The 26196-nt window shown below is 56.6% G+C and overlaps 1 protein-coding gene across 16 annotated transcripts in view; it reads right to left on the bottom strand.

The window, feature by feature from the left end:
• SPEG (striated muscle enriched protein kinase) overlaps positions 1-26196 on the bottom strand; it is a 58417-nt gene that overhangs the window by 14391 nt on the left and 17830 nt on the right. For 7 of the 16 annotated variants that reach the window (XM_069574616.1, XM_069574614.1, XM_069574613.1 and 4 more), the window contains 18 exons: positions 16666-16841; positions 16348-16436; positions 15173-15348; positions 12444-12704; positions 11179-11337; positions 10889-11078; positions 10551-10774; positions 7750-7869; positions 7407-7511; positions 6629-6835; positions 6107-6230; positions 5820-5995; positions 3199-3311; positions 2742-2910; positions 2433-2529; positions 2131-2331; positions 731-788; positions 103-180 (listed from right to left, as the gene is read on the bottom strand). In XM_069574616.1, coding sequence (XP_069430717.1) covers positions 103-180; positions 731-788; positions 2131-2331; positions 2433-2529; positions 2742-2910; positions 3199-3311; positions 5820-5995; positions 6107-6230; positions 6629-6835; positions 7407-7511; positions 7750-7869; positions 10551-10774; positions 10889-11078; positions 11179-11337; positions 12444-12704; positions 15173-15348; positions 16348-16436; positions 16666-16841 — 2723 coding nt within the window. Of the gene's footprint in view, positions 1-102; positions 181-730; positions 789-2130; positions 2332-2432; positions 2530-2741; positions 2911-3198; positions 3312-5819; positions 5996-6106; positions 6231-6628; positions 6836-7406; positions 7512-7749; positions 7870-10550; positions 10775-10888; positions 11079-11178; positions 11338-12443; positions 12705-13022; positions 13836-15172; positions 15349-16347; positions 16437-16665; positions 16842-17812; positions 20697-26196 lie in introns of those variants that run through there. The other 9 variants (XM_069574624.1, XM_069574622.1, XM_069574623.1 and 6 more) reach the window with 4 other exon arrangements.

The following is a 26196-nucleotide window of genomic DNA, read 5'->3' as shown; positions in this document are numbered from 1 at the left end:
TGGGACACAAGGCAAGACGTGAGAGCTGAGGGCCAAGGGGAGGACACCCCAGGGCCTGGCTCCCACAGGTGCTGCCTGCTCCCCCCCCCACCTGCATCGCACCTTGACATCCAGGTGCAGCACGTGGTTCTCGTGCAAGTAGCATATTCCTTCTAGCACCTGCCGCATGTAGGCCCGGATCTGTGGAGACAGGAGGCCCAGAGTCCGGGGAATATTATGTTTGATCACCACCAGGGTTGTGGCAAGAAGCCAGGCTATGCCTGGGAAGTGGCCTTCAGGAGGGGGCCAAAACGTAGGTTTGGGGTTACTAAGGTTCACGGTTTCCATGTGCAGCTGCACAGGCTCAGCACAGCACAATTAGAGGAGGACACCATTTATATGATAATAAATAGAATTGTGCAGTGCACAATTTGTACAGCCCTACACGGCAGGATAGCACTGAGGCTGAACAGAGTCTGGATGGGGCTCCTTCTGGGGTAACGTCTGAGTGATCTTTATGGGAGGAAGACTGAGAAAGAGCAGAGCTGGGGGCCAGGGTGGGCGCTGAGATTTACAGAAGACAGTGCACGTCCCAGTGTGGGGGTCTGCTGCCTGCCTGACAGTGCCATCCACACCACCTTGGCCTGTTTGTGGGCACAGATGGCACGCCTGGGATGTACCCCTCAGGTCTCAGAGCTCAGGTCGGTGAACGCTGGTGCCCAGCCTGGCCCCTCCCACCCACTGCCCTCACCTCAGACTCACACACGGTGGGTTTCCTGGCCATTCGCTCCAGAAGCTCCTCTGTGCAGCTATGTCCTGGATCAAGGAAACAGTGACCAGTGCCAACAGCTGGGCCCACCTTAGGCGGTGCCCTCCACTTCCAGAGCTCTGGTTGGGCCCTAGCTCAGCACAGGGTTCTCTTTCCCCAAAAAGCACACCTGCTACCAGTTATCAACTGCATCTTCCCCTCCCCCTGTCATCTGGGTGCGTAGATGGGACAACCCTGCTTGAACTCTCGCTGTGGGATCTCAGGCAAGTCACCTAACCTCTCTGAGCCTAGGTTCCTGCTGGTGTCAAATAGGGATAATGTTCTTCTCACCTACCCTGTGAAGTGTCTGTAAGGCTCAAGTTAGAGCAGCGTTTTGTTGACTGTGGATGGAACCTCTTGACTCTATTTGAGAATGACCCAGAAGGCCCATGACACATAATAATTTGTCATTTTGCTCAGGTCAGGGTTCTAACAGTGCAGACTGGGAGGCTAGCGTGTAAGACACGGTCACCCTGCTAGTGGCAGTGACAAGCCAGCTGCCCAGCATCCTTACCTCAGTGTGACTTTGTTTAACTACTGCTCTTATGAAAGAATAAAATCCGTTCTGTATGAGGAGAGCCTCAAATAAAGCCAAGTATTAACGTGCATCTGAAATGTGGGTTGCTGCAAATGTTTGGATATACTGTACTGCATTCCATGATAAAAATCATGTGCCTCTCGCCGACTGTGTGATCTTGGGTGAGTTACTTTATCTCATTACACCTTAGTTTCATCATCTATAAAATGGGGATAATAAAATTCCGAGAGATAAGTATACATGATAATGAAATAGATATTGGTAAAGCTCCTAGAACACTGCCAGGCACACATCAAGTACTTTGTAAATTTAAGCTAAAAAATGCTGGTCTTCACACACGTCTCCAGACTCCATTCTGTAAGTGTTTATAAGATGTCTTGGACTTCCCTGGTGGTCCAGTGGTTAAGAATCCACCTGCCAGTGCAGGGGACACGGGTTTGATCCCTAGTCCAAGAAGATCTCACATGCCTCAGAGCAACTAAGTCTGTGTGCCACAGCTCCTGGAGCCCATGCTCTCTAGAGCCTGTGCTCCGCAACCGGAGAAGCCACTGCAATGAGAAGGCTGTGCGCTGTATGGAAGAGTAGCCCCTGCTCGCTGCAACTAGAGAAAGCCTGCACGCAGCAACAAAATAACCTAGTGCAGCCAAAAATAAAAAAAAATTAAAAAAAAAAAAAGATGCCTCGAGAAATCCCAGTTGTCAATGGGACCACTTCATAAAATGTAAAACATGTTGCTAATTGGCTGTTCCAAGGACCAGTCGTTCAGGCCACGTATCCCCCACCCGCCCAGCCTGTCCCAGGATACAGCTCGGTGACGATGACCAGTCCCCGGCGCCTCTCGAAGGCCTCGTGGAAGTAGAGGATGCAGTCATGCTGGAGCCGGGCCAGCAGCCGTGCCTCCCGCCATGCTGATGCCTTTGGCTTGGCCTGGCTGGGGATGAACTTGGCTGCAAACTCCAGTCCGGAGCTTCGCTCCACTACACGGCGCAGGTAGGAGAAGGCACCCCTGGGTGAGGATGCGAGGAGAGGACAGGGCTCAGCTGTTGCTGAGCCTCAGGCCCAGCCTCTATCGGCCCCCAGACACCGCACCCACTCTGAGCCCCACACCTGCCAATCTCCTGGTGGATGTCATAGAAGTCGCTGAGCCTCCTTCCTCGCTGCTCCTCGTCTTCCCCGATCCCTTCCACCTCCATAGCTGTCTGAGCTGAGGAAGAGATGCCTGGTGTTAGGTGGGGAGGACAAGACGAGGGATGGGGCAGAGACTCAGCCAGGCGGGGCAGCCGGAAGACACAGAAGAGAAGCATGAATGTTGGAGCTGGGGCTGGAGGGGGGCATGGTCTGCAGTGAAGGGCTGGGCCCATATCATTGGATCCTTGGGTGAGCTCTCTGCCTTGCTCCCCTTGAGTTCCAACCCACCTGAGTGCACAGCCAGCTCTGCTTTGCAGGAGACTTCGCCAGCCAGGTTACGGGCCGTGCAGGTGTAGACCCCTCCATCCTGGGCCCCGGCGCTGAGCACCACCAGGGAGCACTCGTTCTCTTCATACACAAAGCTCACATGGTTGCTCTCGGTCAGCAGCGCCTCATCCTGCAGAGATGGCCGTCACCCCAGCCCGGGCCCAGCTTCCTGTCTGCCTGGGACCCAGTTCTACCTCCACACCAGAGACCCAGTCTCACCCTGCCCTCAGGGTCTAGCGCTAGCTCCCCTAGGGGCCTGGCGCCACCCTTGTTTCCCAGTGTCACCAACACCTCTGGGTCCCACTTCCTCCTCCTCTCTGTCCAGGCTTCCCTGACCCCTTCCAAGCCCCCAGGAAGTCACCCCTCCATTCGACCCCCTCCACCCATGCTCAGGAGGAGGCTGCAGCCAGCCTCTGACCTTGTACCACATGATATCCGGCAGGGGCTTCCCGTCCACCACCACGGCAAAGCGAGCGGTCTCTCCAGCCCCCACCTCCACATCCTCCATGATGGACTCAAACCGAGGGGCCTCTGAAACACGGGTGGTGGTGGGGAAACAGAATGTTGGGGTCACAAGGGCCTCCCTCCTCAGCCCCTCTCTGAGCCCTCCCTCAGCAACCAGCTCAGGCAGAACGTCAGACCCCGCCCCCCTCCCGCACCCCTCAGAGTCCCGACACCCCACCCTGGGGCTCTCAAACTTGGCCGAAGAACATGAATTCCTGGCCTGAACCAAGCACTCTCCCTGTAAATCTAAACGTGATGTTCTGCAATCTCGGAAAACCTCAGCCAGGGGGTGCAGGCTTGCTTTGTTGGGCTCTCAGGATTCATTGGCCAGCTTTGAAATTAGGAGATTTTCACACACAAAAGAAATCTGGATTTCCTGCCTCTATTGGAAAAATAGGACTGGCTGTCCTGAGCTGCTTCCCTCACTGCATTAATGGGCTGTCCTGGAGTGGCCCGACACTGCCCCCTGTGGGTGGTGGCCCTCAGCACAGTCCTACTGCGGGCTTCTCTGACTGTACCCATCCAGGGCCCAGTGGGCGGCTCAGTTTGTGACCCCGCGTGGAGTTCACGGATGGCACTGCCTCCATCTTGAGGTTTTCTCTCTGAATCTTATTTAAATATTTAAGGGGCCTTTTACCATCTGGAAGATGGCAAGATGAATAGTCAACAATTCTCAGTTTAGTTCTCCCCCATGTGACTGATTTTATTCTCCACACATATCATGTTATTTCCTGGTAAAGCAGCTCCTAATTCTCATGATGGAATTTAATACATATTCCAATGTGCTTGTGGTTTTTGGAGAAACTTCTGGTGCCCTCCCCCTCCTTTCTGAGTGTTTGAGGATCTGGGCTTTAAGGGGAGTAGGGGGGAAAGCAGGAATACTGGGCAGGGAGCACCACCCAGCCTCAGGCACAGAACAAAAGGGACGGCATCCTGGGGAAAATGCATCCATGGCCCTGGTATGGAGGGAAGGGACCATTCCACCTGCCTGGGGGATGGGGGTGGGCACAACAGGAAGGGGTGTGGAGGCAAGCCCAGGCCTGCTCTAGCTCTGGCCAGATGGGACTCAGTCTCCCTCAGTCACTGTCTTGTCCAGGCTAGCTGCTGCTCTCTCAGTATCCAGGGCCTCCCCAAACCCCAGGGCTCTTCCTACACCTGGGAAGAAAGATGAATCCTACAGATGCTACTAATAAGGAGCCAGTGGTTGGGACTTCCCTGGTGGTCTAGGGGTTAGGACTCTGCTTCCACTGCCAGGGGCCCAGGTTTGATCCCTCGTTGGGGAACTGAGATCCCACAAGCCATGTCGTATGACAAAAAAAAAAAAAAAAACACGAAAAAATCACAACCAAGAAGCAAAGGGGTGGCTGAGTGGGAAGTGCAGGGGTGGGGTATGTGGGAGGATGCGAGGCAGAGGGGAAGACACAGAAAAGGGAAACCAGAGACCCAGACCATCAGTGGCTCCACCCCATCCACCATCCACAGCAGGGCCAGCAGGGCCCCCATATCTCCTCCTCACACACCCTACGGCCACCTCTCTCCCACTTTAAAGCTGCCCGTCCTGCCCTCTAAGAATCTGGTCCCTAGTCTGCTGGGTATGGGGTGGAGGTGGTGGCAGGGGTCAGTCTACGAAGGTCAAAAGAATCAGAAAGTTTCAAGTGGACTTCAACAATTTTTTTAAAGCACCAGAAGATGTACATTTACCCCGTGATAAGATGGCCTGTGCTAACTAAAATGTCACTTTCTTTGCATTTGCTTGGAATCTTATCTACTCAGCAGGTAACTGTTTAGCTCACGTAGATCCGAAGTTCTGAGTGGCAGTTACATATGTCTCGAGTTAATTAACAAACCGGAAAACAAGACAATTACTACTTAATGCAGGCTACGGTCTGAGAGACTACATCTTGAAAGGAGAAACCTCACTGCAAAGGTTGGGAGGCTCTGTCACACAGGCTTGTGCAAAAGAGCAGCAGCCAGGATCCCAGAGCTGGGAGTCCGGTGATAAGATGCTTTCGCTTGGGCCTTTTTCTCTACCTTCATCCCCCTGCACTGCTCCACCCCTGCCCCCAGCCCCACCCCAGTTTGTTATTCTGGAAGTACTATTTCCTGCTATGTTTAACACAGGAGCTAGGAACACTGTCTGGCTTTGGAGTAGGGCATCCAGGCTTGAATCTCAGCTCCTGACTTATTACATTGTGTGACTCCGGGCCTGTTACTTAGCACATTCTCTAGGCCTCAGTTTCCCCATCTGTAACATGCAGAAAATAGCTGATTCCATCTCACAGGGTTGATCTAAATATTAAACAAGTAATAAATGTAAGGTACTCAGCACCGAGCCCAGCACATATAGTTTCTCAAGAAATATCTTATTAGTAGTAGTATCGTTATTGTTACTACTGCTGCAGTTATTATAGCCATTAGATGGACAAGCCTGAGCAGAGGCACTTAGGATTGTCAGGTGGGTGTGTACACCTGGGGGGTGAGGAGAGGGCTGTGGGCCTCAGAGCAGGGAGAGCTATAGAGGCCGCGGTCACCCACCTGCCAGCTCCAGGGTGACTGAGCAGGCCTGTGTGCCGTGGCGGTTGCGGGCAGCGCAAGTGAGGGCTCCCAGGTCCCGGCGGCTCACCCGGCAGATCCGAAGAGAGTACTGGTCGTCATCCGGCTGGCTCAGCTCGTACACACCCGGCCGGGCCTCTAGGAGGGCTCCTCGGCAGCTGAGGGACACAGGACAGGGCGGTCACCCAGGATCCAGCCCCAGGGAGGTCAGCCTGGCCAGCTGGAGTGGGCACCTCACGTGAGCAGCAGGGCAGGCAAGGCGGGCTCACCTCCTCCAGACGACCTGGGCCTCCACATGGTTGAAGGTAACGGTGACACTGGCGGGCTGGCCCTCCACCACATACACGACGTCTGGCTTGTCCAGCACGGCGGGCGCCTCCTCCAGGGGCGGGCCTGTAGACAGGAGGGCTGGCTCAGTGCTGGGCCTGACATCAGACCCTCAGCACCCACTGTTCTCGGAACCCTCCCCATCACCCCGTGAGCTCCATTTTTTTATAGACGAGGAAGCCGAGGCTTAGAAAGGTTTAGCAACTCATCTAGGAAACTCAGCCAGGAGCGGCAGATCTGGGATTGGACCCTCAGCTCCTCTGACCCAGAGCCTCAGCCTCAACTTTGGTGCATGCAGCTTTCAGGAGTGAGAAGGAAGCACTCTTGACAGGTAGGAGTTGTGCGCAGCCATGCCAATCCTGCCAGTTATTGCATCCACACCAGCCCTGGAGCCTCCTCCATGGACACCCAGTCCCCTGGCCCGATGGCTCTCGCCCACCCCCCTCCAGGAACACCAGGCTCACCACGCTCCAGCAGCTGCGCAGGCTCAGACGGGGGCGAGGGCTTGCTGCTGCTCTTGATGGTGGTGCTGAGAACCCGGAAGACGTGCTGGACCCCCTTTCGCAATCCAGTGGCTGCCCATCCGGGCTGCCGCAGGCCCGTGACCAGCGCCGTCCACTGGTCTGAGCCCAGCACCTGGTGCTGCACGGTGTAGGTCAGGGCGTCTGGGTCTGATGGGGAGGCAGCTGCTAGAGGCGGGCCTGGTTGGGGTGCCCCCTGCCCCCGTTCTGCTGGCTCGGGACCCAGGGACTCATCATCAGTCTGGTCTGAGGACCTGCCTCAGTTTCTCCTGTCGCTTCTGCCCGTGCCCCCACCTGCTCCTGCCCAGCCACAGGCGGGGGAAAGCTCAGAGCATGCAGTCCAGTTACAGGCGGGCAGGGAGCTTAACTTAGTTCTAATTCCTTGCTGCCACCCGAGGTAGACAGACTGAGGCACAGAGCAGGAGGATGCTGTGCACGGGGAAGAACCACCACCCAGGCACCCAGTCCCTCTGAGAAGAGAAGGCAACATGGCAGCCCCTGCTTTGCCACCTCCCCGACCCAGAGCCAGGGCTCCGTCAACCACGGGGAGGGGGCCCGTAAAGCCACTTCTGTCCTATTTTCAATGCTCCATCCACTCCAACTCTGACCTCTATGTCCCCCTGGGCCTTGCCTTCCTCTCCTGCCCCCCCTGGTACCCTGCCTGAGCCTGTCTTGTCCATGCCCCGCCCCCCACCCATGGCCCCATGTGGCCGGAACCCACCGATAGCCATGTCCAGACTCCTGGGGGGGTTCCATGCAAGCGTGATCATCCTCCCGGTCACAGCCACTACCTGAGGGGCACCATCTGGGGGGCCTGGAACCACATCTGAAAGCCACAGGTCCACTGTCCATGGGGGTCCTTTAGGGCCCAACCACCCCACGGGATCACCAAGCCTTGGGGCATGGGCTGGAGGTAAAGCCCCAGGGGCACAGGCAAGGCCAGGTGGCTCCCCAGAGAACAGAGGGGAAAGAGAGCTGGTGAAGAGGCCCTGCCCTCACCCAGGTCCCCAGGCGGGCCAGAGGCTAGGCTATGTACCCAGCTGACTGGAGGGTACCTGCCTCACCTGTGACGTAGAGATGAGCATAGCAGGCGGCTTTGCCCAGCTTGTTAGCAATGACGCTCTTGTAGACGCCAGCATGCTGAGGTCCCACGGCGGGGAACACCAAGCGATGGACATCCCTGTCTGGGGGTGGGGAGGCACATGACACTGGGCCTGAGCTGGGAGGATACTCCGGAGGATGGGCCCACGCCATCCAGGCCTGGCCCTTCACCCCCCGCCACCCCCCCACTATCCGCTATAGGCGGGAGGGCAGGGCAGGGCACACACAAGAAGGGAGCTACACTCTAGGTCCAGGCTGCCCATCCACACCTGCGGCCCCAGGCCCACACCTTCTCATTGTCCTCCACGGCACTTCACCCTCTGCAGGTTCCTACCCCAGACAGTTCCCTCTTTTCCATCCTCAGAGCCACTGCCCAACCCATCTCCAGCTCAGAGCCCATGAAAGCCTCCACTGGCGTGGTCCACACCCACCAGCCTCATCACATGCGATCGCTCCATCTGAGGACCTTCACGGCACCTACTGCCAAACAGGTGGCCTCCAAAGCCCTCAGTCCAAACTCTCATCTACTCCGTCTCCTGCTATTCTTCCATGTCCTGACCCTGACCCACCATCAGGTCCCTGAACAAGCCACGAGTCCCATCTCCAGGTCTCTGCTCACAAAATTCCTCTCTTCTGGACTGTTCTCTTACCTGAGGCCTCCTTCTCCTTCGAGATACAGTTTAGTGAGTGCCAGCCCTGGGCACTCCTCTCAATGCCCCTGGTCCCCTCTGCCCCTCCACCTCTGACTCCCTCCCCAGGATGCCCAGCACCCGGCCCACACTGCTTCAGGTGGTCCTTCCTCTTTTCTTGCATGCGTCCTGCCTCCTGTAGGCTCCTTGAAGACAGAGCTGATTTGTCCTACCAGGCTCAGAACTGGATGCCTTGCATGCACTAAGTGCCAAATACATTAGATTATAAATTATAATAAAATTTGTTTGTGCTGTGCCCAGTCCATGCCAGATATTTGACGTGCATTTCTTTCTCCATATCCTTTCAACAACCCTGCAAGAGTGTCCTCATGTTACCAATGAGGTCAGAGACATTCATTAACAGACTTGTCCCAAGGTCACACCACTAATAGACAATGAAGCCATGGCTCGAACTTGGTTACCTTTGATTCCCAAGCTCTCTCCCTACACTGTGCTTCCTGAATGACGGTGAGGAGGCCATTCACCGGAGGGACATGAAGTGGAAGAGATGTGCACTGTCCTTCCTCCTCGACGTCAGGGCCGTCCCCAAACACCCCTCCCCACTCTTAGAGGTTATCTCTGCCCGGAACAGCCACCCATTCATTTATCTCTGCTGACACTATTTATAAAGGAAGAGAAGCCCAAGGCCACTGCTGACCCCAGATACAGACAGAAACAGAGGCGCCGGCTCAGATCCTGAGACAGACGCTCAGCCTGGGCCTGAGAGCAGATTGGGAGATGGGAAGCCTGTGGGCTGAGCAAAGACAGTGGTGGATGGGGATCGAGGGGAGAGTCAGAGCCAAGGCGGTGACCCTGGGGATGGGAGGGGTGCGTGGAGCACGGGCGACAGGAGATGTCCTGGTTAGGCAGTCGGATGGTATTTGTCTGCCTTTAGGCAAATCTCTGTCCCTCTGCAAGCCTCAGTTTTCCCATCTGTAAACAGGGACCATAATACTTGCCTTACAGTCCTATGGTGAGGAAGGCGGGATTCTCATGTCAGGCCTTTAGCATCAGGGCCTGCCACTCAAGAAGTGTTTACCAAAGGTGAGTTTTGTCATACTGCAGCAGCAATTAGAGGAACCCATCACGGGCTGCATGTGGTACTGTCTGAGAGGGCGTAGCTAGACCTTCTCACACAAGGCTCAGATTCCTTCAAGGATGGAACTGAGATACCCCTTGAGAAAATACCCAAGGCTAGGAGGATACCCGGAGAAGCCAATGGCACCCTGCTCCAGTATCCTCGCCTGGAAAATCCATGGACGGAGGAGCCTGGTGGGGTGCAGCCCATGGGGTCACTAGGAGTCAGACACGACTGAGCGACTTCACTTTCACTTTTCACTTTCATGCATTGGAGAAGGAAATGGCAACCCACTCCAGTGTTCTTGCCTGGAGAACCCCAGGGATGGGGGAGCCTGGTGGGCTGCCGTCTGTGTGGTTGCACAGAATCAGACACAACTGATGTGACTTAGTGGTAGGAGGAGGAGGAGGACATCATCCCAAATACGTTCCTCTGTAATTTTCCTGCTGCTCTTTCTTCTTTATCTGTTATTGAACAACCCTGAACCAAGCGTCCTTTTGATGCAGACGCTACCCACATCGGGATTTTCACTGGAATTTCTCCAGGAGGGTGTGAGAAGCACCACTTTATCAACTAGGATGATGGTAATGGTAACAACAGCAGCCTAACAGTGACATTTAACACTCACTGGCGCCTTGCTATTTGCCCTATATGCTCTCTGTGTATTAACTGATTCAATTCCCACAGCAAGCCTACCACAAATGAGGAAACTGAGGCTTGGAGAGTTCTGTAACTTGCCCACAGTCAGTAGCAGGCTGGATTGCTGGGCCAGTAAGTGCTAACGGGCCTCTGAGGCCGAGAGTGGTGACCCAGCTGATGGGGGCCGGGCGGGCTCAAGGCAGGAGGCTGCGACCCCATAGCCTCTCTGGGCTCCCAGGCACCTCATCCTTGACCAGGTGAGAGAAGGAAGGCCCAAGGGTGGGGAGAGGGGATGGGCTCTTGCAAGCAAAGAGGGTGCTGGAGGGGACAGCCCCAGAGTCCCTTCCCGGACACGTACACTGTGTCATGCGCCGGTCGTCACTGCTCTGGATGCGGTGGCCGTTGTGGAACCAGCTGATGGTGGGGTAGGGCAGGCCAGTCACCTGGCACTCCAGCATGGCCTCCTTGGCCAGTCCCACGTCCAGATCCTGCAGCGGCCGCAGGAAGTCGGGCATGGACAGCCGCTCCAGCTCACCCTGCTCAGGCTCCTCGGGGATGGAGGGCATCTTCTCCAGCTTGGAGCTGTAAGAACCACACAGCGGCCCAGCGGCTCGGAGTCACACCTCCTACCACAGGGCTGGGGCCCCCGGAGGCAGCCCTGGCTGCGCGGGGGCGGTGGGGGGCTCAGGGCGGTACCTAGGGCCGGTGGCGGCCGTCCGAGGCTCCTCCACGTAGAGCTGGGCTGAGCAGTGGGCCTGGCCGTGGGTGTTGGCGGCACTGACCGCGTAGAGCCCCTCATCCTCACTGCTCACGTGCACGATGTGCAGCGAGTGCAGGCCCCCGTCCTGCCGCAGCCGCACGTTCTCGCTCTCCTCCACGGGGCGGCCTGCGAGGGACAGGAGTCAGGCGGCAGCCTCAGACATGGGCCCTGTCCTCTGACCCCTGGGGGGTCCCCCTCCCAACATCTGCGGGGTGGAGGGCCATACCAAAGTGAGTCCAGGTAACAGAGGGGGGCGGGCTCCCGCTGATCTTGCAGTCGAAGCGGGCAGCGCGGCCCTCCAGCACTTCCACATCTTCCAGCAGCCGCGTGAACAGGGGCGCCAGCGAGGGACGCACGGTCAGTCGGGCACTGCAGGTCAGTTCATCTGGCAGGGAGGGGTCAGCATTGGGGCAGGGAAGGCTGTGGAACCCTGGGCCCCCCAACCCACCAGTCCCGCCCTCGTGCTGGGCAGGTAAAAGGAGCTCAGGCAAAAACTGGAGCCTGTGAAGAGCCCAGCTAGGTCCCGGTGCACCAGACTGAGGCCACAGGCAAGATCGAGAGGCCGGACCATCTCCAGAGGCTGGTGGGCAGTGAGAGCAGGCAGCAGGCTGCTGGGGCAGTGGGGATATGTGGGAGACCAGGGCATGGCCTGGCTCTCCCCTCCTCACCTCGTCCTGCCTACGCAGGGTGAACCTCAGCACAGCTCTAAGAGAAGGGGCTAAAGCCAAGCCCATTCCATCCTCCACACCCCTTCCCCCTACCCTTGGAACTCTCTTCTATGGCCAGGTCATGCCCACACTCCCTCACCCCCATCCCAGACCCAGAGCACATGCCCCTGTGCCCCACACTACCACTGCACGCAGAATCTTCTGGGGAAACAGCAGCCCCTGATGCTGACCTGATCTCTTCCTGCTTACAAAGGCCTTCTCTTTAGGTGCACGTCACCACAACCAGATGAGGCATTATCTCAGCTCCTCAAACGAGGACAGGGACCAGGCCAGAGGTGTCATTAATAACAGCAGACATTCATTAGGCACCATCCTTCACCAGGTGCTTAGCTTTGTCCATCCATACATTATCTCATTAGCCCTATCGCTTCCGCTACGATCCCTGTTTACAGGCGAACAGCCTAAAGCTCCGAGAAATGAAATGACTTGTCCAGTTACGTGGCTGCTGTATGGCAGGGCAAGAACTGGAACCCCAGTCCAGGTGTGGTTGCTACGGTTGGCACTGGACTCCCCAACAGGAACGACAGTGAACAGCGACACCGTGTCAAACACCTGCTTTGTGCCAGCTGTGACTGCCGGTGCCGACTTGATGGAGGCAGGTGCACTGCACTCTCTCACCCCACTGCTCTTCTCCCCAGAGATGGAGGCCCGTTTTCTGGCCGTCTTATTCCACACCAGCTCCATCGGGGCTCCTACACGTCCACTCCCCTCCCTCCAGCTCTGGGGAGCAGGCAGCAGCCCTCGGGCCCAAGTGGGCAGTTACCTTTGGCCGTGCTGAGCTTGCAGGTGTAGACGCCACTGTCGTCCTCATGCACAGAGGTGAGCAGCAGCTTGCATTTGCGGCCATCGAAATGCATCTTGCATTTGAGTAGTGCGGGCTGCAGCAGGCGGCCTCGGCACAGCCAGTCTACCTCCACGTCGGTGGGACCCGCCACCAGGCACTCAAACAGCGCCATCTCCCCGGCCCCCACGTCCACGTCCTGCAGAGGGGCCAGCACGGCCAGGGACCGGCTTTCAGGGTGTGCTGGGTGGGGGAAGCAGCCACAGGGGGCACACACGGAGCAGAGAAACATGGGGAGAGGGAGACACACACGCACACACACAGAGAGACAGACAGACACAGAGAGAGAGATGCATTTGGTTCCTTTGGAGACAGGGAAAGCCCGCCCGCCCAGCAGGCCAAGACAGCAAGGAGCTCCCAGGCCTGGCTTCCGCATGGCCATCCCACCTGGGCCAGAGAGGGGGAACTCGGGGGACGCGGGAGGGGATCAAGGGCATGAAAACTGAGAGGGCCACATGGGGACAGAGACGGCGGCGGAAAAAGAAGACACAGCACACCAGCTGGGTACAAACTGGACTTTATTTGAACTAAGAAACAGGTATTTCTGAATATGCCCACACCAACTACAGCAGGCCCCTACTCCTGCGCCAAGCCTGGCTAACTCTCATTTTCAGATAGAGCATCCCTGGCCCTGATGGTGAACAAGGGAGCCCCTAAGGGCCCTAAGCCTGCCGCCCAGGGCTGGGCCTCAGCCAGGCCTCCTCATCAGCACAGGGCCCAAGGGCCTCTGGCTTTTGGTCTCTTGTGAAATAGAAAGGATTGTGCCATTTGAAACCCATTTCTGGAATGGTCAGTGCCCCCTGAGCCCCTTGCCCACAGCCCCCTGCCCCTCTGGTTCCCTCTATCCTACAGATGCCAGGCCATGTCCTCTCCCCCTTTGCCTGACCCCATGCCAGCTGGAGGGCATCCTTCCCTGACTGTCACAGACACACAGACAGACAAACAGAAAGACAGACAGGGCCTATAGCAGAGGCAGCACATGCACTCGCTGGGTGCTCCCCTTCAGGGAGAGACTGGGGGGTGGTCTTGATACTCCTCACAGCTGCCCTCCCCTCCTGGCACCCAGTCCGTGGGGGAGCTCCCAGCCTGCCCGACCATGTGTCCGCTTGGGGAGGGGGGTCCATAAGGGCTCATGGGCTGTCCCAGGACGCTGCGTGGGTGGGGAGGGGAGGGGAGGCTGGGACAGGGTCCGGGCCGGCAGGGTCTGTGGGCAGGAGGCAGTGAAACACAGCGAGGTCCGAGAGGTGCCTGAGACAGGGGCGCGGCTCGGAGGGTAGCGGGGGGGAGCGCAGGCGGCCCCCTGAGCTCACTCGCCTGTGTACAGACAAAAACCTCAGTCAGCAAGCGGCAGGTTAGTGCAGCACACGCACACGCACGCACAGGCACGCACACACACGCAGACCTGGCTAGGGCCCCTCTTAAGACTTCCAGGGCGGCACTGCTACTTTCAGCTACCCCCCAGGTCGGCCCTGTGGGGAGGGGGCAGCAGTCAGCCAGAGGCCAGGTCTCCAGGGTTCCTGGGCAGGCAGAGGCCCTGGGCAATCAAGAAAAAGGCATTCCTAGGAGTCAGGAGCACCCCCACCGCCTGGGGGACACTGGGGGGAATCCCAAAGAGAGGAGCACCAAGACGTGGGTTAACACAGAGAAGCAAGGCAGAGCCAGGCCCTGATGTGGGGGTGCAGGGGGGCGGTGGGGGAAGGAGCAGGACAAGGAAGGGGGCTGGGCTGGGGGGTGGGCAGGAGGAGAGCTGAAGAATTCAGAAATGGAAGAGGTGGCGGCCTCAGGCTCTGGAGGCGTGGTCACTAAGCATGGGGACTGGGGGCGGGGCAGGGGGCAGGGACCATGACTCTCTGGGTCCAGGCTCCAGTAGGGGGCTGGGGGGCTCCTCAGAGCTGGCCTCTGCCAGGAACAGGGGGAGGTGGCTGAGTGTGGAGCTGAGGAGGGGGTTCCTGACCCTGAACTGCCCACAGGGAAGAGAGGGAGTAGAAGGTGAGGCAGACAGCCTGCCCTGGGGAGGACAAGCACCAGCCCCAAGGAGCTGCGTGCTGTCCCTGAGGCCTAGAGGCCACCTGCCCTTACGCCCCGACTCTGGGGGCCCAGTCCTCTTCATCTCTTCCCAGCTCTGCTCACCCTGGCAACCCTGGGGTCCCTGCAAAGCTTCATGCCCAAATCACTCCAAGGGCCCCTCCGGACGGGTCCAACTATCAAACACTCCCCACTGCCACGCCCAACCACGGTATCGTCCACACAGCGATGGGATGGGTGGAAGAGGCAAGAGAGGAGCGGGGAGTGGGTGTGAGGAAGGGGCCTGGCGAGGTGACCAAGGCTTAGAAGAGTGTGAGATGAGGACCGCCGGCGACAGGAAGCAGGGTCTCTCGAGCTGGCACCGGAGCAGGCGTGATGGAGGGTAGGGAAGGCAGTACTGTGTAGTAAGCTGAGCGCTCAACAATTTGCTTTGTGACCTAGGGCAAATCGCCTCCCCTCTCTGGGTCTCATTTTACTCACTACAGCATAAGCAGCTGAACCTAGGGACCTCAAAGGCCCTTTCAGTTGTGGCACGCCATTAACTAAGCTTGTGTGAAAATTGGCAACCGGGCAGGGATGAGGCCGGGGCCAGGGTGAGGGGTTCATAGAGAGCTTGAGGTACTCACCTCTGACCTCCAGGCGCGCCTCGCACTGTCGAGCGCCATACTCGTTAACCGCCTTGCAGGTGTAGAAGCCAGCGTCGCCCCGCTCAGCAGCCAGGATCCGAAGCCGGCATAGCCCATCCTCTGCCTCCTCGGCAAAGCGCCGCTGGTCTGGGCGCACAGGCTGACGGTTTCTCAGCCTGTGGGAAGGGTGAGAACTCAGTCCCCAGGCCCTGCGAGCACGGGGCTACAAAGCCAAGCAGGCCTCCCACCCCAACATCGTTTGTCCGCTCCCCAGATATGTCTCACTGGGCATGGGCACCCCTGGGTTACAAGGCTTGCTTTTCACCCTGACTCGCAATCCCACCACTGCTCCCCGCCCCCCAGGAACTTCCAGACACCCTCTGCCCACCTGGGTCACTCCCTTCTTGGAACCTAACTGCACTTTTGTGTGCGTGCGCTTAGTGGCATCCAACTCTTTGTGGCCTTATGGACTGTAGCCCGCCAGGCTCCTGGTAATTGCCATTAAGAGTAACACCAAGCTATTCAGCTCTTGATAATTCTTAGATTTTTGTCTTGTTTTTACTTATGTTAATGGACAGATAGCTTTCTCGCTTCCCAAAAGGAATAGGAAATAACTTAGTGTTAAAAAAACTACACTAGGGACTAGATAATCATTTAAAAGTGAAAAAGAGAACCCAAACCAATAGAAAGCTAAGCCAAATGAGTCATCAAATGGTACCTGAGATGAAGCCAGGAAGCTAAGGCCCAAGTTTAACTCTGGACACTGGCAACTCAGTAACAAATTATTAAGTATGGGCCCAGTGCAGGGCTGGGCACAGCACAGGCCTCAAAAAATCACCCTATTGTCAAACGACAGGGCTGAGGTTGGGATAGGGGTTGGGAGGCTTCTTCAGGAGTGAGAGGACACCTGGTCATTCACACCAAGCGGACAGACAGGAGACCATCTGTTACCCAAACCCCTCGCAGAGGGGAAGCCCTGAATGAGTGTGAACACCAGGGCAGGGGTGGGGCCACAGTGCAGGTAGCCTGGGATCCCACTGTGCCTGGGATGATGCCCCTTCGGACAGACTGAAGTCCACAAAGTGTTCACTGACACCCCACCCAAAGCCAGGCTTCACAGGGCCTAGCCTGGAACCGGCAAAGCTAGAAGATGGTAGTCAGGGGCTGCTACTCACCAGGAGACAACCGGCTTGGGCTCGCCCTGCACACGGATGCTCATGGTGACATCTTGGCCTTCCCTTACTGACTGGTCCATAAGTGAGACCTGCAGGGGACCCCGAGGTGACAGGTGAGACAGGGCCCAGCTTTGACTCTTAGGATCAGGGAGACACTGGGTCAGAGGTCTCTTCCACACCAGTCTGACGGAGGCCGACTCTGGGTAAGAAGGGTTGATGGGACAAAGCCCCAGGCCTTGCTGGAGCCTGGTGTGGTCCCAAGAACAAAGGGCCACGCAATGGAATAGGAAGCTGGGGGCTGGCCTTAGGGGGTCTGACCTTGAAAGTAGGGGGCGCCTTGGAGCCAGTGTCTGAGGAACGGCGATTCTGGCCAGGACTGAGCTTCATGGTGGGGGCTCGGGGCCAGGTCTCCCCTGGTTCTGGGAACTCCTCTGGGGGGCTCAGATACTCCTCATCAGAGGTGATAGGACTGCTGAAAGGAGATGTTGACCCACCTGGAGAAGAGACAGAGGAGAAACAGTGACATAGAGATGTCTGGAAGAAAGGGGGGGTGGGCAGGGAGACTGAGACAGCTGGTGGAATAGTCTGGGGTCAAGGACCTGATAAGGTCTGCAAAGTTGCAGAGCCCAGGAGTTGATGTAGCTCTGTAAAGGCCCAGGAGCCAAGGAAGCTCCGTAGGCCAGCTCTGCCCTGACTTCACATCCTGGGGCTCCTACTCACTCGCTGCGTGACCTTGCCCAGGTGTTTCCTGTCCCAGAGCCCTGGACTCGTGATCTGCCAGACGCTCCCAATCCTGACCCTGCTGATCCTCTTGAGTGGGGCAACCATAGAAAATGGCCTGGGGCAAAGAATTCAGGCCCAAAGGGGCCATTCCTGGACCTTGTGAGAGATTTGGGATTCCACTGGAGCCGGGAACCCACATTCCCAGCATTGAACTGCAGGCCCCCAGTGCAGGTGGGTCATGGCTCTGGGCCCCAGAGTGGCACAACCAGGACACCCGTTTCTCCAGTGAGCTGGGCCTGGTGCAGAGGAACACACGCCTCGGACAAGCCCCATCCTGACCTCAGTGCCAGGGCCCATGAGGCGGCACTGTCCAGCCAGCCCTTCCCCCACTCCCTTCTCAGCTTCCTGCCCCAGATACCCCAGGGGCACCTGTTGGCCCCAACCCTTGAGCACAAACCCCCAAACTCTCAGGGGCCAGGAAGGCAGAGTTTTGAGTCATCCACAGAGAAGGGCGGCTCAGGGGAAAAGGAGGGGGCACCAACACTGCTTTGGGAGAGGGGTGTCCCCAGGGCCCTGACGCCCTCCCCTGCAACTGGCCAAGGGCCCAGCCTCACTGAGCTGGCTCCAATCCGACTGCCAAATACAGACATGAATCTGCCACAGCCCCCTGGCCCCTCCTCCTGGTCCCCCACCCCAAGCCCCTTTGGCTTCGCCCAGGGGCAGGGCTTGCACCCCAACTTACCCCGCGAGACTCTGCACACGGACCCCAGCCGGCGCTTGTCCTGAAGGCTCTGTCCTGGCACCAGGCCTCCTGTGGCCTGCCCACTGCCCACCCCTCCGGCTCCCCAGGGAGCCGGAGCCCAGCCTGCCCAGCCCCACTCACTCTGCTGAGGCTCTGCACGAGGTCTGGGGGGAGGGGAAGGAGCTTGGGGAGGGGGAAGGAGGAGTAGGGGCTAGCCTGGCCGGGACAGGCTGGGTGGCAGGCAGGCAGCTGGCAGGAGGAGGTGGTGCCTGGGCCCTGGAGCAGAGGGGGAGGAGAGGGGAGGGACAGAGAGGCCTCCCTATTTAGCCACCCTGCTCATTCCCAAGCAGCGGGATCTGCCTTTTCTCTCCTTACGGCTTCTGGACCCTGACAAATGAGAAACCCCCTTAATGGTGCCTTGGCTCAAAGGAGGGGGTGGGGCGCGCTCAATCCCAGAGGAAGACGAGAGTGACACTTGGCTGCAGCAGTCAAGATGCCGGCACTGACCCATTTGTCTTGTAGTGTCCACCACAGGAGGTACTGACGGCAAATGGCCCCTATGATGCCCTTTTCCCTGGCCAAATGGCCAAGCTCCCTGATGCTGGAATCCACACCACCAAACCTCAACTGCTAGAGCTGGGCCATACCCAGTCCTCCCTAGTGCTGAGGATCAGAGAGCTCTCAAAACCTTTGACTTCTACTCGAGGGGCCTAGAGTCCCCCCTCTGCCTCCCCAGTCCTGCCACGGCAGGTATGGCCCCGCAGTGACCGTGGGTTCCTGAGCCTTGCACCCAGCCGCCTCCTCTACCGGGGGGACCAGCTGGTGACATCCCTCACCCTCTCTGCCCACCAGAGCCGACAGGTCAGGAGGACAGAGGCCGCTGCCCACGGTGGCCCCTCACCTCTAGCACCCATCTGCACTTGGATGGGCATGGGGCTCGGAGACAGAGCAGCAGAGCAGGGAGGCTGTTGAGGAGAGGTCACATGGCCTTCTCCCGCCTGCAATCACCCCCGCCCCGCGGCCACATTCCCAAGCTATGACCTGTGTTTCCCAGCACTGCCAGTGAAGAAGGGGGGAGGGCCCACCATTCAGGCTGGCTGTCCTGACATGGAGATGGAGAGGGAAGTCAGGATGGCACTTGATGAGCATCTGCTCAGGGTTTGAGCACTAGTTGATGCTGAGATCACAGGCATAGCCCCTGGAGGCAGGCATCCCCCTCCTCTCTGTGGAGTCTAGTGACCCCTGGGGTCACCTGCAGGTTGAACAGCACTGAGGCAGCTCAAGTGCCCAAAGAGAGACTGCAGAGATTAGAGCTTGACTGGCAGGGTTTGCAGGGAGCCTGAGACCCCTGGTGGTGCCTGTGGGAATAGCACCTGGGGCATGGGGTGATCAAGTGATTCAGGAATCCACCTGCAAAGCAGGAGACCCCAGTTCGATTCCTAGGTCGGGAAGATTCGCTGGAGAAGGGGTAGGCTACCCACTCCATTATTCTTGGGCTTCCCTTGTGGCTCAGCTGGTAAAGCATCTGCCTGCAATGCAGGAGACCTGGGTTCGATCCCTGGGTTGGGAAGATCCCCTGGAGAAGGGAAAGGCTACCCACTCTAGTATTCTGGCCTGGAGAATTCCATGAACTCTATAGTCCAAGGGGTCGCAAAGAGTAGGACATGACTGAGCAACTTTCACTTTCACTTTCAAGTCCCTTAGTGGCTTCCTGGGTAGCTTAGCTAGTAAAGAATTTGCCAGCAATTCGGGAGACCCCAGTTCGATTCCTGGGTTGGGAATTAGGAAGCCCACAAGTTGGGGAGCCCTCCCTCTTAAGACCAGTGCATCTCAACATCCCAGAGGTGTCGCTGGTATAGATACAGTCACAACCACCTACATGAAAAGCCTCTACATCAGGGCTTCTCAAAGTGGTCCTGAACCACCCATATCAGGACCACCTGGCAGCCTATTAAACTATAGATTTCTGACCTGAAGAATTATATTTCCTGAAACAAAAGAATTTTTTTAATGGCATGTCCCCAGGGAGATTCTTATGCATAGAAACATTTAGGGACCCCAGGACCCTCAGTGGATGAGGACAACCCAAAGAAGTGGTATCACTAAGTCCCACCTCAGCCGGCCAACAAACTTCAAGGCCAAGCTCCAAACCTTGGAGGACTGGCTTCACTGGCCTCTCACCTGGCACAAGGCCCCTGACTCACAGTGGTGCTTCTCAGAGTTCACCTGGCACCAGAATCATGTGGAGAGCTTCTTAAATCCAAGCTCACCGGGCCCCAGCCCCAGAGTTTCTAACGCTGTATGTCTGGCTGGGGCTCTTACCCTCCATCTCTAACACGTCCCCAAGGCGATGCTGATGCTCCTGGTCTGAGGTCCACACCTGGGGGACCTCTACTCTGTGGTCTCTGCTGCCATCCCAACCTCCACTCTCAGGCAGATCCTCACCTCCCTTGGCAGATTCGCATCCCGCTCAGCCTCTGCATGTGACCTAGGCTTTCCCAGAGGTTTTGTGAAAGCTTCTACCCTCACTGCCATTTCTGTGGTCCACTCCAGCCCTGGCTGTCCAGGAGGGCCTCCAGGTATGACTGGGAGAGCTGGCAGGGGTGAAGAGAAGAGCAGTGTCCTCAGGAAACTTCCAGCTGGTTGAGATGACAAACCAGATACTCACACGACTATAATATCCAGCATGAATAAGGTGGCAAGACTGGGGCTTACTGATAAGGGCCAGATGAATACAGAGAACAGGATGTTACTTTCGGCTCAGGGAAGAAGGGAGAACTGATGGAAGGGTGGTATTAGAATTCAGAGTTTGGTTTAAGTAGGAAAAAGCATTCCTGGCAGAGGAAACCAGCTGAGCAAATGCTCAAAGGCAGAAAGCGTGTGCAGTGAACTGTAGCTCATCCTTCTGGCTCAAAACTAGGTAAAGAAGAAAGAAGTGGGACGTGAGCGTCAGTGTCTCTGGCCATTGCAGGGTCATGCTCAGGCCCAGGCAGTCAAGGTCTGCTTCAGGGGTGCAGCCTTCACTCTGAGGGCAAAGGGGAGCTCTGGGAGGTACCTGAGGAAGGGGTAACGTGCTGGAGGCTCACAGCACTGACATATGTGGTTGGGTTGTTCACAGCCCGCTCTTCACACGCACTGTCTCGGGAGGTCCTCTAGAGGCAATTCCTCTAAATGTCTGCTGGGTAACCCCGCCGGGGAAGTGAGGGAAGGGAGGGCACAGGCTGGCCTGCAGCTGCGAGCATCCACAGGCGCTGCCAGGAAGTGTCCCCACTTGGAGAAGGAGAAGGGCTGTGCTGAGAGTGTTTCTGTTTTGGCTTAAAATGGACCTGGAAGTGGAGAGAATTTCACGTGGTGGGCCTGACCTAGCCATGGAAGCAGTTAATTCCCTACTTGGGGCTGCCACACATTTAGATAAATTGCCACTAATGGTGGATGAAGCCCCCATTCTTTTTTTTTATTTCTTTTTTGGCCATACCACATGGCTTGTGGGACCTCAGTCCTCCGACCAGGGATTGAACCCAGGGCCTTCAGTGGTGAAAGCATGAAGTCCTAACCACTGGACACCCCCTCATTCTTCTGCCAGCTGTGCGTGATGACTCCCACTCTGGGACAGCAGCTTTTGTAGGCCAACTTGCTTCCAGTAGAGAGCAGGGTGGGGGTGAGCTGAGTCAGGTCAAGGGACCACATTGCTTTCTTAGATGCTGTCCAAACTGCCAGCAAAGATGGACAAAAGAGCCATGTGACATTTCAAGGTCCCCTCCATGGGCAGCTGCTGCCTTCCCAAGGAAAAACCTGTGATTCTGCAGCAACAGGCCAAGACCAGGGGCCAGAAGAAGCAGGGGGTTGGGGGGGGGTGGATGTTGGCACCATGATTTCTTCTTCCTCTCTTTTTACACTGATGACCTCCAATAAACCACTTCGTCCCTATTATGATAGTGTTGGTCCTATTGGTGGGACCAGAATGAGCTTTGTTAAGCCTTATCTTCGGGCCCAAATGTCCTTAGCCTAATCATTAGCCCCACAGAGCCTCACAAATCTTACCAAGGAAAGTAGCCCAGGAGTTACAAAGTGACCCTTGCTTTGTAGACGAGAACACGCCACCAGCTGGGGCCAAGGTCTCAGCTGGAAAATGCTAGAACCGTAGACTCAAATACAGAAGACCTGCGTGTGAGGGGAGGGCTGAAGGCAGCTGGATGGAAGCTTGGGTGCGTGAGTCCCCTATGTCTGCCCTCCTCCTGACCAGAGCCTACAGCGGAGGTGAGCTGACCGCAGCCACCAGGCACGCAAAGCAGCATTACAGCCGCGGGGAAGGTGGGGGCCAGAGAGGAAGCACAGAAACGTGCCCCCAGGCTGACCCGCCCACAGCGGGCAGGGACGGTCTCTGCCCCCGCCCTAGGAGCTCCGGGGCACAACTTTACCCTTGTGCCTCGAACCCTGACCCCTTTCGGGTAGCGGAAGAGGGGATGGTACAGTGCAGCGATTAGGAGGACAAGCTTGGGAGACCCAGGAACAGGGCTTCAAACCATGATCTGGCCTCCAGCGGCCTCTGCTCCTAGAGCTGAGCACCCAACAGGGTGGCCACCAGCTGCTTGAGACAATTTCAGTGCACTTTAACTAAAATGAAATACAACAAAAGAGTCAGCTCTTCGGTCACACTGGCCACCTTTCATGTCCTCAGCAGCCACCTGTAGTTAGCGGCTACCCTATTAGGGCAAGTAAGAACGTTTCTATCATCACAGGAAGTTCTATGATAAGTGATGCTCTGGAGCAATTTGCTAAAGCTTCCCAAGTCTCCACTTCCTTATCTGTAACATGGTCATGACAAACTTAGACAGTGTGCTGAAAAGCAGAGACATTACTCTGCTGACAAAGGTCCATATATAGTCAAGACTATGGTCTTCCCAACTCACATTAAGAGTTGGACTGTAGAGAAGGCAGAGAGCTGAAGAACAGATACCTTCAAACTATGGTCCTGGAGAAGACTCCTGAGAGTCCCTTGGACAGCAAGGAGATCTAACCAGTCAATCTTAAGGGTAATCAAGCCTGCACTCATTGAAAGGATTGATGCTGAAGTTGAAACTCCAGTATTTTGGTCATTTAATGTGAACAGCTGACTCACTGGAAAAGTCCCTGATGCTGGGAAAGATTGCATGCAGAAGGAGAAGAGGGCATCAGAGGATGAGATGGCTGGATGGTATCACTGATGCAATGGACATGAACTTGGGCAAACTTTGGGAGATGGTGAAAGACAGAGAGGCTTGGCGTGCTGCAGTCCATGGGGTTGCAAAGAGTGGGACATGATTGGGCGACTGAACAACAACAACAGCAGGAGCATAATAATAAAGCCTACCTCCCAGGGTGGGATTTCATATGAGAACCCAATCAACACAAGACCTGATCACATAAAAAGCAGAGACATCACTTTGCCGACAAAGGTCTGTATAGTCAAAGCTATGGTTTTTCCAGTAGTCATGTGTGGATGTGAGAGCTGGACCATAAACAAGGCTGAGCACCGAAGAATTGATGCTTTCAAACTGTGGTGCTGGAAAAGACTCCTGAAGAGTCCCTTGCACAGCAAGGAGATTCAACCAGTCAATCCTAAAGGAAATCAACCCTGAATATTCATTGGAAGGACTGAAGCTGAAGCTCCAATCCTTTGGCCACCTGATTCAAAGAGCCAACTCACTGGAAAAAGACTCTGATGCTGGGAAAGATTGAGGGCAGGAGAAGAGGGTGACAGAGAATGAGATGGTTGCATGGCATCACCAACTCAATGGACATGAGTTTGAGCAAACTCCGGGAGACACTGAAGGACAGGGAAGCCTGGCATGCTGCAGTCTATGGGGTTGCAAACAGTCGGCTACAGCTCACTGACTGAACAACAATAACATGTTACCGTATTCTGCCATCCATGCTAAGTTTTTTTGTTTCATGGGTGAGTATTTCCATCGCTTTAAATCACCTGTTGCTTCTAGCATTCTGAAGCAGATTACAGATGCTCAATAAAGGCTGCTGCCCTTGTGCTAACTCTGTCACTTTACCCTTTCATCATCCAGTCTAAAGCGGCAATGTTACTCCCTGAAATGTTCCTCTCCAAGGGGTGCATGTGGTGGGATGCAGCTCAAGTGAAGGGAGAAATGTGAAAGGGTTTGGAAAAAAGTATCTGACACTCTCCAAACACAAGAAGCTGCTCAGAGACATGAAGCACTTGGCACCCAGTTGGTGCTCAGTAAATGTGTGTGCAATGGATGCGGGCAGCACTGAGAATGCTTAGCTTCGGTTAGGCACACCTCCCACACACGCCCACTGCTCACCCCAACACACACACACACCCCTTGGGAGCATGACTGGGTCTCTACAGAGTTATCCAGCAGGGTGGGGCGGGTGGGGAGGGAACCAGGGTTGGGGTGGGGTTGCAAAGGCAGCCCTACAAATCCAGCACCCATGGAACTCTATTCTTCAGTTACCCCTGTTCCCGAAGTTCCCAGCCAGGAACTGAGATCTGTTGGATCTCAAAAGTTTGTCCTGTTGGGGGGAGGAACCCCAAGAGGGCACTGGGCAGCCACCCCTGGTTACCAAGGGGGGCCAGAAGGAGCAAGAAAGGAAGATGGTTCCAAGAGGCCTCTCCCTAGAAGACACCATACCCTCCCTCCCTCAACCCCACTCCCACCCCACCCACAGCCACACTGCCTGACACCCTTCCCTTGCCCCACCCCCTCAATCCCCACAGACTCCAGGCCTGGGACCCCCTCCCTTGCCAAACGTCTGTGCCACCCACAGGTTCCGCCCATTCCTGCTGCTCTCTAGGTCCACTGGCCCCTGTCCAGCTGCTCTGGACCAAACAGCGCCTTGTAGGGTAAGAAAATCTGCTTTCTCCACGACAGCCGCGTCTAGACTCACGTGCTTATCCCTCAAGCCCTGGGGCCCTCCAGCCAGCCTGGCTTATGGGAACTGCTCTGTGGCCACAGTGCCTGGTGCGGCTGACTAATGTGATGAAGCTTTCTGGCTCCCCAGGCTGGAGGAGGCACAGAGACGCTGTGGCGGGCTGAAGACCCAGGGACTGGGAAATACAGAGGGGCTGTGGGTCGCAGGCCTGGGAGGGCAGGGAAGGAGACCCCAAGGCCCAGACAGGCTGAAGGAAGGGCAGAAAAGGAAGAGGCAGTTTTCTGGGAGCCTCCTGGCAACCCATGCTCCTGTGCTCAACATCACCCCTTAATAATGCTAACAACTAACATTTGTCTAAAGCTTTACAGTTCATAAAGCTTGTTCACACATTTGCTTTCATTCGTGAGGATGGTATAATTATCTCTGGCTTACAAATGAGGAAACTAAAGTGCAGGGAGGTTCCGTGTGGCGAACATAGAACTCCCAGTCAAGTGCTGACAGTTGCCTTGCCCCAAGCCTCCTTCCCAACCTTAAAAGGCTTTCAAATGGCCCTGAGCCAGTACTGGGGTAAACCTGCACCCCTCCCAACCACCACCACACACATACAACCCTCGGCCAAATCTCAGCCCAAGCCAGGTATTGACCGGAATCCTGGAGCCAGGCCTGGGCCCCCGAAGAGGAGCGGGGAGCTGAGTCAGAAGCCAGATCCCGGAGGTGATGGAAGGACGGAAGCATGCAGTGGAGGGATGGGTATGATTCAGCGCGGTGGGAGGGGCGAGCAGAAGAATACCTAACACGTGGGCTCCTGGGAGGGGGATGTAGGCTAAGGAACAGGCAGACCTGCAGGCCTGCAAAGCCAGACAGGTGCAAAGGACCAAAGGACCTAATGCAGGACTGGGACTCAGGTCAGACACTGCCAAGAACTCCCTAATCTCTTTGATCGTGAAGGTGCTGAGGACCCAGGACCACAGCACAGCGGGCTCTGTAATCATGTCTCCGGCAGCACTGAGTGAAAGTAAAGGACAGAACAAGGCGTACTATTCCCTGTCCAGGCACGCCTAGCCCCTCCCCCTGCCCGCCTAATTCCCAAGCTCCTTCAGGGCTCTGATGTCTCTCAGTCCAGGATCTCGCAACACCACAGTCCGCTTTGCCAGTCTCGGGACCAGGTTCATCTACCCTGCACTGTCCTCTATCCCAGGTCTGCTGACCTAGGTTGATTACCCAGTGGTAATTTCCTTAATGAACTTCCCTGGTGGTTCAGATGGTAAAGCGTCTGCCTACAATGCAGGAGACCCAGGTTCGATCCCTGGGTCAGGAAGATCTCCTGGAGAAGGAAATGGCAACCCACTCCAGTATCCTTGCCTGGAAAATCCCACGGACGGAGGAGCCTGGTAGGCTACAGCTCACGTGCGACTTTTCCTTTTGAAACACCCCCTACCCTCTCTCACCTCCCCACCCCACCACTGCCCAGGGCCAGCACTTTGTCAGCCCAGCAACCT

The sequence above is a fragment of the Ovis canadensis genome, chromosome 2 (genome assembly GCF_042477335.2).
Source record: "Ovis canadensis isolate MfBH-ARS-UI-01 breed Bighorn chromosome 2, ARS-UI_OviCan_v2, whole genome shotgun sequence".
NCBI lineage: Eukaryota > Metazoa > Chordata > Mammalia > Artiodactyla > Bovidae > Ovis > Ovis canadensis.
Note: the sequence above shows the minus strand (reverse complement) of the source record. Positions and strands in the feature narration are given on the sequence as shown.